This window comes from Microcaecilia unicolor, chromosome 4, assembly GCF_901765095.1.
Source record: "Microcaecilia unicolor chromosome 4, aMicUni1.1, whole genome shotgun sequence".
Lineage (NCBI taxonomy): Eukaryota > Metazoa > Chordata > Amphibia > Gymnophiona > Siphonopidae > Microcaecilia > Microcaecilia unicolor.
The window spans coordinates 288,508,458-288,522,665 of NC_044034.1; the positions used below are offsets into that span (position 1 = coordinate 288,508,458).

At 42.0% G+C, this 14,208-nt stretch overlaps 1 protein-coding gene and 1 long non-coding RNA gene across 4 annotated transcripts in view; both read left to right on the forward strand.

Moving 5' to 3' along the window:
• Positions 1-14,208, forward strand: part of LOC115469226 — a 133,069-nt gene that overhangs the window by 73,263 nt on the left and 45,598 nt on the right. The window lies entirely within an intron of this gene.
• ARID5A (AT-rich interaction domain 5A) overlaps positions 1-14,208 on the forward strand; it is a 93,674-nt gene that overhangs the window by 64,076 nt on the left and 15,390 nt on the right. For all 3 annotated transcript variants that reach the window (XM_030201655.1, XM_030201653.1, XM_030201654.1), the window contains one exon: positions 11,093-11,235. In XM_030201655.1, coding sequence (XP_030057515.1) covers positions 11,140-11,235 — 96 coding nt within the window. In that variant the 5' untranslated portion in view covers positions 11,093-11,139. The remainder of the gene's footprint in view (positions 1-11,092; positions 11,236-14,208) is intronic.

Here is a 14,208-nt window from a genome sequence, read left to right on the forward strand (position 1 = left end):
GGAGGGGCATAATCGAACGGGGCGCCCAAGTTTTCATGAGGGCATCCTCACAGGACGGCCCCTCGAAGGGGTGGGGAAACCCGTATTATCGAAACAAGATGGGCGTCCATCTTTTGTTTTGATAATATGGTCAGGGACGCCCAAATCTCAACATTTAGGTCGACCTTAGAGATGGTCGACCTAAATGTTGAGATGATCGTCCCCGGTTTTCAGCCATAATGGAAACCGAGGACGCCCATCTCAAAAATGACCAAATCCAAGCCATTTGGTCGTGTTGGGAGGAGCCAGAATTCGTAGTGCACTGGTCCACCTGACATGCCAGGACATCAACCGGGCACCCTAGGGGGCACTGCAGTGGACGTCACAAATTGCTCCCAGGTGCATAGCTCCCTTACCTTGGGTGCTGAGCCCCCCCAAAACCCACTCCCCACAACTGTACACCACTACCATAGCCCTAAGGGGTGAAGGGGGGGCACCTACATGTGGGTACAGTGGGTTTTGGGTGGGTTTTGGAAGGCTCACATTTACCACCACAAGTGTAACAGGTAGGGGGGGATGAGCCTGGGTCCACCTGGCTGAAGTGCACTGCACCCACTAAAACTGCTCCAGAGACCTGCATACTGCTGTCATGGAGCTGGGTATGACATTTGAGGCTGGCAAAAAAAAATTTTAAGGATTTTTTTTTAGGGTGGGAGGGGGTTTGTGACCACTGGGGGAGTAAGGGGAGGTGATTCCCGATTCCCTCCGGTGGTCATCTGGTCAGTTTAGGCACCTTTTCACAGCTTGGTCGCAAGAAAAATTGGACCAAGTAAAGTTGGCCAAGTGCTCGTCAGAGACGCCCTTCTTTTTTCCATTATCAGCCAAGGATGCCCATCTCTTAATCACGCCCCAGTCCCACCTTCGCTACGGTGCCAACATGCCCCCGTGAACTTTGGTCGTCCCTGCGACGGGAAGCAGTTGAGGACACCTAAAGTCGGCTTTCAATTATGCCAATTTGGCGACCCTGAGAGGACGCCCATCTCCCAATTTGTGTCGGAAGATGGGCGCCCTTCTCTTTCGAAAATGAGCCTGAAAGTTGTTGTGATAAAAACATTAACAATAGTTGCATTCGTTGTAGCTGTGATACTTTTACTTTTTACTCAAAAAGTATTTTATTAGGCAATAACGTTTTTACTTTGACTTAAGTAAATTTTTTATGTGTTCATTGTACTTTTACTTAAGTATTAAGATATACATTTATTTTTATTTAAGTACTTTAACCTAGCACTTTGAACAACACTGGGTATTCAAGATGGGGTAGCAGTTAAGGAGGGGGTAGGAGGCATTGAGTTCTTTGTTTCTATTTATGTAGAGCTATGTATTGTGAAGTTGAAATAAATAAGATTTGAACTAAAAACAATTTGAATGAGTTTCTGGAAGATAAGTCCATTAATTTGTTAGCAGGCAGATGTTGGGATTGCCACCTCCTTATTTGTGTACTACTTTGTTGTTCCTGTGAAAGGCAGTAAAAAAAAATGTAGCAGTAAACTAAATGAAACTAAATTCATGTTTGGAGCAGTGGACTGAGAGCTAGGGAAGTCCAAAGAAAACAGCAGAGGTGGTCCAGGGAAGAAGGAAACAACAGAGTGTTCATAAATATTTTTTATTGAAGAATGATCCTACTTGGCCAAGGTTTGGAACTAGCTTTCATCAAGTGTCAAAACAGTCTTCAATATAAGCCCAACTGAATACAAGTCCATATATAATCTCCTTTTAGCGGCATCTGACCACTATGTTATGACCCTTGATGAATGCTATTTCCAAAACTTGGTCAAGTAGGGTCATATTTCAATAAATGACTGTTCATGAACCCTTGTTTGTTTCTTTTCCTGGACCACCTCTGCTGTTTTCTTCGGACTTGTCTGTGCAGAGGTTTTCTCCTTTCCTCTTTGCCCGAGAGCCAGGGAAGCCAGGATTCAAATCTCAATGCTACTCCTTGTGATCTCAACCCTCAGGTGCAAAACCTAAACTGTAAGCCATCTAGGGACATGAAAACACCTTCTCTACCTGAAGAAATGAAACGGGTGCTAGCAAGGTTTTCCTCGAAGTGTGTATGTTTGAGAGAGTGTGTGTGAGAGTGACTCTGTGAGAGAGAGAGGGAATATGTGAGTGTGAGTGTGTGTGTGTGACAGAGAGAGAGCGAGACTGGGTGCGACTGTGTCTGTGAGAGAGTGTGTGTGAGAATGAGAGTGTGTGCCAGGGATCCCCCCCTCCGTCTGAGTGCCAGGGTCGTCGTCCCCCTCCCTCCCTCTGAGTTCCAGGGTCGTCCCCCCTCCCTCCCTCTGAGTTCCAGGGTCATCCCCCCTTCCAGGGTCCCCCCTTCCTCTCTCTCTCCCTACCACCCAGTTCCAGGGTCCCTCCTCCCTCCCTCTCAGTTCCATGGTCATCGTCCCCCTCCCTCCCTCCCTCTGAGTTCCAGGGTCGTCCCACCCCTCCGAGTTCCAGGGTCCCCCCTCTCTCCCTCCCACCCAGTTCCATGCCCCCTCCGTACGAATTTTAAAATTCAGACAGGTCTCTGCCGAGGTGCTGGGGGGGGAGGTGCTAATCGCTGTCAACCTAACAACACACTGCTTCTCCTGTCCACCAGCTGACAGGCAATGGCAGGGGGCTTACATAGCCACGGGCACTCACCAGGATAAACTTTGCCTCCTGGTGTTGTGTCTGTCCGTCATACGTGTGACGTGGCGTTGGCGTACCCCTTCACTCTCACTGCTCCGCCCTCGACGTCATCACGTTTTGACACGAGGGCGGGGCAGAGAGATGGTGAGTTGGATGGTTACACCCTTACGAACTTACAAACCCTTCACTGAAGCCACGGAGTCAGCTTCAGAATGTTGAGGGTGCTTTTTATTATAGTAGATACTTTCTCAAAAAAACATTATGCCCTTATGATTCAATTTTTTATACTGTCACAATTAGACTATTGTAATTTAGTCTATATAGGACTTTCCAAGACACAACTTGACAATGCTGCTAAGATAGCCTTTGGATGCAATAGAAACAATAGAGCTACTCTGTTACTGGTTGAGGTACATTGGCTCCCAGTCAGAACTAGGATAATGTATAAGATCGCTTGTTTTGTTCATAAATCGTTATATGGCCAAAGCTCTTGTCATGTTAAATGAGCAGTTGGCCCCGAATATGCAATTTAAGATGCCAAGAGCCATTTCTGGCTGGTTAAATCACTTTGAATATCGACAGCGGCTATGGTAAAAGTATACATGGTGTGAAAGTTTCTTGCCTTTCTATTAGGGCTGTATTAAATATTGGTATTTGATTTGGCCCCCCGAATAGTGCCCTAAATACATTTGTATCTGGCCAAATAGTGATTTAAATTTGAATACAAATAATCCATGACTCTACTGTGCTAAATCCTTCTGACATAAATAATTTATCTTTGATTTCACATTGTTTTTTATTGTTATATTAACGCTCAATGTTCATTTGTATTTGTATTCAGCCAAGTACAGCTCAACTTTCTATCCTTTGACATTTAAAAAAAATTTTGATTAACCTCCCCCCACCCCACACACACAGCAAAACCTATTCCCCTAGCTGATTTAGAATATTCATGGTCAAAATACTATATGTGACCATCTCTAGGAAAAGGTGACTAAAATCACCGGAAACAAAAAATGAGGTTTTAATGAATTCTGTGTAACAGTCCAAACCCCATCCTTTTTATGTGAAAAATAAAATAAGGTAGTTACAGAAGTTCAAACAAGTAACTTTTGTGCAGACTGCTTATGGACCCCATGACATGAAAAACTAGCTGTTCTCAACATGTTGGATCAGCTACTTTAGTCACCTTTTCCTAGAGATGGTCACACATTTTTGAGATGAACAACAAAATGGTCAGAGGCTGGCAGTGGTTTGGATTTAACTTATGTCTTTTTAGTTGAAGGCAAATTCTGGTGCAGTAGTCACATGTAATTGCACTATATGCTATTCTGTAAGGTAGCACATAAGGGCCCTTTTACTAAGCCACGTAAGCATCTACACACGCCCAACGCACACCAAAATGGAGTTACCGCCCAGCTACTGCGTGGCTGTTGCAGTAATTTCATTTTTGGCACGTGTCCAATACACGTGTCCGAAAAATAATTCTTATTTTTGGACGCGTGTATTGGATACGCGCCAAGTTGCATTTGACGTGCATAGACCATTACCGCCCGGTTACCACGTGAGACTTTACTGCTAGGTCAATGACTCAGACCCAAAATGGACGCACGGCAATTTTCATTTTGCCGCACGTCCATTTTTGACAAAAATGTTAAAAAGGCATTTTTTGCAGATTCACTGAAAAATGATTCTGTGCGTACCCATAACACGTGCTGAAAAATGATTCTGCGTGCACCCAAAACATGTGCCTACACTACCGCAGGCCATTTTTCAGCGCACCATAGTAAAAGGACCCCTTAGTACATAACTGCAAGGGGGCATAACCCATGGGCAGTGCATGGGAAGGGCATGGGCATATTTCCAGCTTACACATGAAACTATTAAGTTAAACGCAATGCATGGTGCTGTCAGGCACACCTATTTACACCTGCCGTTGACCTGCATAAATGGTTGTGTCTACATGTAGGCATGCCACTTCGGGATTGTTAGTATTCTATAATGTGGGGAGAAATGTTTTTGGATTGGAAGCGTTTTATTGTCGGTCCAGAGAAGTGGTTTGATTTGAGAGTTGTGAGGCACAGTTTGGCGGTTTTCTTCTTTCACGCCAAGACTAGAGTACTTCACAGAGTGGTTCCACCATATCTCTTTTCACATTGGTTTATACAACTTACACTGAAAGCAATATTGATGTCATTGCACAGACATCTTTGAGAGACTCCTGAGGCAGGACAGTTGGCCGAAACACGGCTGTGTCAACTCCCTAAAGTTGTACAATAAACTTTTAGACATTAAGCATTGTCAAGATATTTCTTTAGTCATCTTTGCTGTTCCCTGCGTAGTGTTCTATAATGGCATTTTGTTGCTCAGCGCATGGCATTGGCACATTTTAATTTGAGGCACCAAGTTATAGAACTGCCCCTAAGTTTCTATCCAAGACATTTGAGAGTGAAGTGACTTGCTCAAGGTCCCAAGTAGCAGCAGTAGGCTTTAAACCTGGCTTCTTGGTTCTCTCCCTTCTGCTCTAACCATTAGGCTAATCCTCCACTCCTGTCATCCGTGATTATATTCAAAACTGATCCATGTCTGGATACTTTCAAGTTTTATTTTATGTAGATTCTAGTGAGGACATGTATTGGCAGTATAATGAATGAATAAAGAATAACTCAAGGCCAGGAGTATAAGTTTAAACAGAATGTGAACCATTTCTGGAGAACAGATCCAGAAAACATGATTAGCCAGATAGACAAATGCTGTGTCAGGCACATGGGAATGCCTATTTGCTCACTAGGGGCCCCTTTTACTAAGCCGCATTAGCGTCTACGTGCACCCAACGCACGCCAAAATGAACTTACCATCTGACTACCGCGTGGCTCTTGCAGTAAGTTCATTTTTGGCATGCGTCTGAAAAATATTTTTTATTTTCTGCCACGTGTAGCGGACGCACGCAGGTTGTTACCGCACAGATTCCTTACTGCTAGGTCCTATGGCTGGCGGTAAGGTCAGACACCCAAAATGGACACGCGGCAATTTTGATTTTGCCGCACGTCCATTTTCAGGGAAAATTTTTAAAAAGGCATTTTTGGTATGTGCTCTGAAAAATATTTTAGTGCGTGCCCAATACCCTCACCTACACTACCGCAAGCCACTTTTTACCATGGCTTAGTAAGAGGACCTCTCGATTCTTTGGTTTACCTCTGCATGGCATGTGTTTTGTGGTTAAGGGTTGGTAAATGGAAATATTTCCCCTATTTATCATGATATCTTCATCTTTCTGCTTGTTTTTATATTCCTTGAACGTTACATTCTTCATTTTATCTGCCTAGACTAGAGCTCTTTCTCACTCCCTTCTGCCTCTGGGTGGTTCTTCAGTACTTGACATGCCCTTAAGTCACTGTGGGGCTTAACACATTTTAACACAGGACTTTCCCATGCGTTAAGCGCAGATCTTCCCCAGCAGTATTTAGGCCATTTTATGTTTCAACAGTTTTATTGATGATTCAACATAGCAAACAGCCAGCAATCACAATAAACCTCAAATGAGATCATCATGCTTTAACATTTCTACCCCCCAAACCAACCTCATCCCTCCCTCCACAGACTATAATTAACAGTAAAGTACTGGGAAGTCAAAAGCATTGCTACACCTTAGAATTAAAAAAAAAAAAAGGTGCAGCATCCCAGTTAACCTTTTCCAGTATAGTAACACCTCCCAAACTAACTTTTATTTAGGCAATTTTAAAATAATTGTATTTTTCAATTCATGTGTGGCACTTGCATAAAATTTACACAGAAGCACTTACCACCTCCTATTTAAGAAGTGCTCCGGCATTAAGTCCATGCTATCAAGTTAGCGCGCAGTAACCAGAACACGTTGGATAATGCTTCCCCACCCATGACACACCCCCTCATGAAAAAAATTAAATAAATAATGCATTTATTAGTGTGCACTAACAGGCAAATTACCTGAAAACACTTGCACGGTAAGCCTATTTTGGTGCACTAAACATGTGTTAGGACTTAACGCCCTTTAGTATAAGGGCCCCCGTATATCTATGTGTTTAACTGCAGGCTTGTAGAAAATTCAGCAACCAAGTTCTACAGACCATTTCTTGAGCAAATGGTTTGGTGTGCCCTTAATCAGTTGAGGTTTGTATTTCCTTCAGATAGTCCCCTTAGTCTGAACACTGGTGAAAGAAGTCCCCACATACCCACACTTCAGCAAGGCTGCTGTTGGGCCATGTGGACTACTTCCCATCATGAGACCACGCAGAAAGTTCTCCCTTACTCTGACAGAGACTCAGAGGTTAAAAAGAAGAGACCATGGGCTTTCTGCTTGAAAATAGATGGCAAAGAGAATTCATCGGAAATCTCTTTGGGCCCTTTTTACTAAAGGGTTGGCTCACCAACCCAGAACTATCGCCAGGCTACCGCAGGAGCCTGACAGTAGTTTCTACCCCCAGCGTGTGCCATTTCCGGTGCTACTGAAATATTTTCTATTTTTGTAGCTCCAGAACTTAACCTGCGGTAATCGGGCAGCACCATGCCAGGGGCATATCTGGACTTCACCGTTAGGGGGGTCCAGAGCCAAGGTGAGGGGGCACATTTTAGCCCCCCTGGTGCCGCCACAACCCCCCCCCCCCCGCCATTGCCGACACCCCCCACCGCCAGAACCACCTCCAACAACTGTGGCCCGCCCACCGCCGACCCCCCTCCCACCGTCGTCATGACATCGCCTACCTTTGGCAGGGGACTCCAACCCCCGCCAGCTGAAGTCTTCTTGCTTCATTTGGTTTCTGAGTCTGACGTCCTGGACGTCAGACTCACAGAAACAGAACGAAGCCCTGCAGATCGCAAGGCTTCATTCTGTTTCTGTGAGTCTGACGTCCTGCACGTTGTGTATGTGCAGGACGTCAGATAGACTCAGAAACCAAACGTAGCAAGAAGACTTCGGCTGGCGGGGGTTGGGGTCCCCTGCCACCAAAGGTACTAGACAGCGACGGCGGGTTGGCGGCGGGAGGGGGGGTTGAAAGGGTCATTGGCAGGGGGGTCCAGGGCCAAATCTACGGGGGCCCTGGACCCCGTGGCCCCATAGCAGCTACGCCCCTGCACCATGCGCTGCCCAGTTACCATCGGGTTATTGTGGGAGCCCTTACTGCCACCTCAATGGGTGGCAGAAAGGGCTCCCCCACCCCCCCACATGGCTGTGCAGTACTTACTAACTGCATGGCCATTTCCTTTGGACAAAAAGACAGTCTTTTACCTGCTGCAGTAAAAGGGGGGGCTTTTGTAATGTAATTTAACTTTTTTCACTCGAGTCCTAAGCCTCACTCTTTGGATTCTTTTTTTTTTTTTTTTGTAATCTGTGTGTCCTCCTTGGCAACTGTGATGGAGCACAATTGTAGGGATTTGGCTAACTTGTGGCAGTGCCCTGCATTTCTTCAGCAGAGCGAAGCAATAGCTTTGAGGGCTGCAGCATTACAGCTCAAGCAGAATGTCGCTGTCCACATCAACAAATGTTGTTCCAAAGTCAAAAAGATTTACGGAATTAAAAAAATGCTGAAAATTTCTAAAGAATAAGTATTCTGGTATCTAAATTCCAATGTAGTTAAAATATATTTCACAAGGTGACATATTATCAAGCAAGGACTTCCTCTGTAGTTTCTCACCCCCTCACTTGCTTCCTGATATGTCCTAGAAGCATATCTAAACACATCATGGATATGCATAGACAGTACCCATCTACAGCATCTTCCTGTGTATGAGTCATGTTATCAAGAAAGTAGCTGAGATTTTGAAGCTATTTAATTGTGTTGACAAGTGGAATGAATCTCTAGTTTCTCCTTTATATTTACAGTATAAATTCAGCATTAGCTTTTTAAATGTTCTGTGGTCTGTTTCCAATGGCCACAGTCACTAATTCCACTATATCAACCACCAATACTACCCCTTCCCCCTGCTCATCTCACATGTACAATAATATACATTCTCTCTACAACACTTTGTAACCTTACCACTATGTAAGCCGCACTGAACCTGCTATGAGTGGGAAAGCGCGGGGTATAAGTGTAACAAATAAATAAAGATCTTAATTTTTGTTAAAATAGAAAGGGGGATTTGGATTTCTGCTCTCACCTTTCAATTGTAGGGATATAATTTTCAGTCCCTATATATGGTCGTATAACTGTACTTGGATAAACCATCTGTTTAAAATTTTATACCTTCTTGGATGTATGTTATACAGACAACTGATTAATTTTACCACTGTCTGTATATAACTTTTCATGCCATATCTGGATCACCCTAAATACTGCCCCTTTTAAAATGCATAAATTCAGACCAGAATGTATGCATTCCCCACAACCTGAATTTAAAAACAAACCACTTATGTGGTCGCACCCAGACATAAACAGGAAGTGATGATCTAACTAAGAATACATCTGTTTTCTGTGGTAATATTAACAAACTCACTGGTGAAAATAATTAATCTGCACTGTGAAGCTTGTAACCATACAAAACAGAGAATTTAAAAGACCTCCAGGGCAGAATCCCTTGTACCTTCAGGAGTGTTGGGTAATGAGATATTATTACAGAGAATCGGTGAAGTGATTGTTTGAAGTTCCTTCCAGCCCTATTATTCTAGCATAGATTACAATTGATCTCCAGCTTCCCTTTCCTAATTAATCAGATATACTTCCCCTTGCCCTTTCTTGAATACACAGGACATCCGCAAGAAAGCACCTACTAACTCAAGATTTTCCAAGAGAAAAAGTAGGTTCCTTTTAAGAGCAGAGATATGACAATTGAAATATTTTAAGCTGGTCTGAAGGTCATTTCTTAATATCTCACCCCGAAAAGCACAAAGATAACTAAAGTTTAAGATCAAAAATTGGTAGGAGGAGGAGGGTTTCTAGGGTTGCCAATTTTTTCAAAGAGAAAAGCCCGCCCCCTGCCCTCGTGTTCTGTCTCCTACAGATAACTACTGGGAGGCAACAGTGCAGGTTTCAGTGCCCGCAGGTCACATTGAGGGCTTGAGGGGTGTAGTACAAAAGGTTGCACTCATCAGCCCCTCATTGAACCAAAACAGAAAACACAGATGTGCATACGGACAAAGCGAGAAGTTTTTACGAGGCTGCGATGAGATATATTCCTGGCGTGTAATTATCATTAATAATTTATATAGAATTACCAGCACCCTACAGAAATACATAAGAGACGGTCCTTGCCTCTTGGAGCTCAGTCATGTCAAGATAGACGAGACATGCAGACAAAACCAGTAAGAAGAAACAGCAAAGAAATTAAACCAGATGGGTTGTAGGTGAGATTGATTGAGGGAGGGACAACTTTAAGTAAGGTTGCAAGGAATAGATTTTTTTTTTGAATTTTATTGATTTTCTTTCACTTTATTTCAACTGTGTACAATGTATTCATTGTATATAACACAATAATAAAATTCAGTTAAATAGAAATCAATAAACAGACAGTGGGGTGAATATGATTGTAAGAGAGAGAGCTTAACAGAGAATGCAACACTATGGCTCTCATTTTACAAACCCTATCAGCAATTGATATGCGGAAAAACCAGCCCTTAAATGTTTACCTTGCGTAACATTCAAGTCCCTGTTTTTATAAAGCCAGGCTATACACATATTATACACAAATGACAAGGGGGTGTGGTCTGGGCATGTTTTTGGTGGAACAAGGACATGACAAGTTCATAGATGTTTATTTCCCATTTCAGAAGGGGACTAAACGTCTATCCTAAAAGATTGATATTGAGAGTTACACCTGCTACCAAGCACACTTAAGATTTGGCAAACAGCTGCTATTAAGCAGGACTCAACTATTCCCCCCCCCCCCCCCCCCCCAATGCCAAACTGGCAAGCAAACCAGCCACTGTAACAGCGTCGGGATAATGACCAGTTATGTTTCAAAGATCACAAAGATAACTGGTTAGCCAGCTTTGAACATGTCCATGTTCTATACATTCAGGGTGTGCTAGCATTTTTAGCGTTTGCTAACCGTGTAGATGCCCATAGGAATATAATGGCCATCTACACAGTTATCGCACGCTAATCTTTACTGCATGATAAAAATGCTATCACACATTTGTAAACAGGGCCCTCAATGCATAAATTAGAACAGCCTCTACATCAGTAGATTCTGTTCTAAAATACTGCTGAAACTGGAGATGTTCTGATCTGGACATCTTAATTCTGACGACTTCTACATCCTTTCTAAAATGGGGCTGCATATCTTTATGGGCTGTAATAACCAAACAGATGACGATATGAATTCACAGGTATAATACCACAGAACATGACAAGATATATTCACGGAATGTAATGAAAGACAAAACCTGATATTTTCACATTGCTATAACACAGAATGTGAGGTGATGAACTCATAGGTCCATCTGTTTTCTTGTTCTCAGCTTCACATCCCAAAGGGAGGTGTCAGAAGCAGCCCCCCTATGATTCTATGGAGTCTCTGGACAGTGGAAACCCCAAGCAAAAGACTGCTGCACCAGATTCCAGCACTCAGGAAGAAGTCTGTTACAGAGACCTGCAGGGACAGGTAACAACAGATAGAGCAGAGTGACTTTGTAATACAGTACCATTTTGAGATTCATTAAGGTTTTTCACGATATGGAAAGGAAGGAAAGCCTTAATCGGGCCCTTAGAGAACAAGTTTTGAAATCATTTCTGTGTGTAAATTGTCTTCATTAAATTTGACTAGAAGTATAAGCGAGCTTCAACAGTATTTTCAAAACTATGCAAATTATTTTCCTTAGAAACTTACTGACATTAAAACCAGGTGAGTAAAGTTTGTTTGAAAATTGCCCCCTTGAGGGAAAATTGACAAAGCAAGGCACATAGGAGTTCCCAAACATGGAATTTGGATGGAGTGAGGGAAAAGTCTTGATGTAGACACATCTTATAAAATGCACATGAAAGTACCCCCAGGATTTGAGAGAGAATACAGTGGAAGACCAGCTTTAACCCATGAAATTTAGTCCAAACTTCATGCCTGCCTAACCTTTCTGCCATCCTTTAGAATACAGTGAAATAGTGAAGGGCTAAAGCAAGTAAGACAATTACTGGAAGCAAGGAAATGTTAAGAGTTTTGGCCAGCTTAAAATACATTTAAGTAACTGAAAATGATTTTTTAAAAATATAGAGAAATACAACATTACATTCTAACAGGTAGCCTTACAGGAAAGGCTGGATCAGCTCTTAAGAAAACAAAACATTATCCATATTTTGGAAAAAGCCAAATTATAAAAGCATTTATGGTTTGATCACCCAGTCTTGGGATGTAACCAAATAACACAGCAGACAAAGACCAACTGGCCTCATTCATTCTGCTCAATTATTCCTATCCAGTATGCTGGTTGTCTTAATTTAATCTGACCTTTATATTTCACTTAGCCAGAAAATCCACTCTAATAGGGATGTGTGTTCATTAGTATGCATTTGGTTTGTTTGGGCGCCTACAAAATATTAGTGTGCATAAATACATTGTATGCTTGTATACCTGCAAATTAAGACAAAGAACCAAAGGAGAAAACACTCCCCGACTAGGATCAACAAAGAAAAGAACAAAAGTGGAGCACACAATCCACGGGTGGAACCAAAAGGGACTTTATTACCAGCGTTCAATGAACAGTATGGGCTGTTAATCACACTAAGGTAATCTAATACTGCAAAAACTGAAAAACAGCCAAACCCAATCTCAAAGGGTCAAATGTAGTGAATATATACTAATAATTGACAAATGGGAAATACCACTTCAAACTGGTGACTTTCAGCAGCATTACTTAAATAAACAAACTTAGCTGTCTCATTGCTGGCTGAATGCCCCACACTTCAAGCTGGTCTCCAAGAAATTTGGATAGCTAGAAATTCATACCCCAACAATTATGCTAAAGTTGAGTGGTTCCTGACGAAGCCCTGAGGTGGGCGAAACGATCTGGGCCCCGTTGAAAGTCACCAGTTTGAAGTGTGGGGCATTCAGCCAGCAATGAGACAGCTAAGTTTGTTTATTTAAGTAATGCTGCTGAAAGTCACCAGTTTGAAGTGTGGGGCATTCAGCCAGCAATGAGACAGCTAAGTTTGTTTATTTAAGTAATGCTACTGCTTGGAGAGTTTTTTTTGTGCTCAGTAATGGTTTCATTGTGAATCAATTCTATTGACAAGATATGGGAAAATATACCCCATGAAAGAGATAAGATCACAGGCACACAAATCTTATATAGATATCAGTGTCTTGATGGTCAGACATTGGCAGTGACCTTGGTTTCTGAGGGTATTTCCCATTTGTCATTTATTAGTGTATATTCACTACATTTGACCCTTTGAGATTGGGTTTGGCTGTTTTTCAGTTTTTGCAGTACTTTATTACCAGCATCAGTAATATCTGTGAAAAAAAACGACACTGCTGTGTTTTGGCACAAACAGTACCTGTGTCAGGGATCACATACACTCTCACTATGACATCAATGGTGATAACATGGATGAGTGAACACTGGTTTAAAATCCTCAGTCAGCTGGTGGCCTTAAACTTCATCAATTCAGAAAAATCAGTGTGAAAGCAAATCAAAAGTACTGCAACAGTGGATGGTTTCTTGTGCCACCGTTGCAGTACTTTTGATTTGCTTTCACACTGATTTTTCTATTTATTTATTTGTTTGTTTGTTTATTTCAGCATTTGTACCCCCACATTTTCCCACTAGTGTAGGTTCAATGTGGCTTACAGTTAAGTTATATATTGGAAGTATTACAGAGCAGTTAAGGATCGGACATAGGCAGTGTTCAGTTCTGTCAGTGCTTCTAGATTGCGGTGTGTTGACACATGTATGCCACACTATGCCGAAAACAAAAGAGTGATCAAAGGTACACAAACCACACCAAAGCAAAAAAAAAAAAAAAAAAAAGCACACAAGGGCCTTTAAGACTGGGACAATAAAGGAAATTTATTCAGAATATGACCAGATACAGGCCATGTTTTGGCATGAATACACCTACATCAGGGGTCTATAAAATAATAACATTAAAAAAATATATCATTGACATATCACAGACTGAAAATATTACAATGAATTCCCACAAATAATTAACATAAAAATGTGATAACACAAATTAACATTTAAAAGTATAACCAAATATAAGAGAATTCATAGAAATATAATACTACTTTAAAAACATAATATAACATATGCAAAACAATACTAAGATAAACATATTATTATTATTTGTTACATTTGTATCCCACATTTTCCTACCTATTTGCAGGCTCAATGTGGCTTACATAGTACCGTAAAGGCGTTCGCCAAGTCCGGTAGAGAAGAAATACAAGGTGATGTTGTGGTCAAATAAGGTTCATGTGTTTCCGACACAATGGGGATCGAGGAGAGGAAAGGATTATGTAGTGTCCATTACAAGCTTTGGTTTAACTGTGTTGCAGAGTTCAGGCACTTATGTTGGGTTGGTAGGGTATACCTTTTTGAACAGGTTGGTTTTTAGTGATTTCCTGAAGTTTAGATGGTCG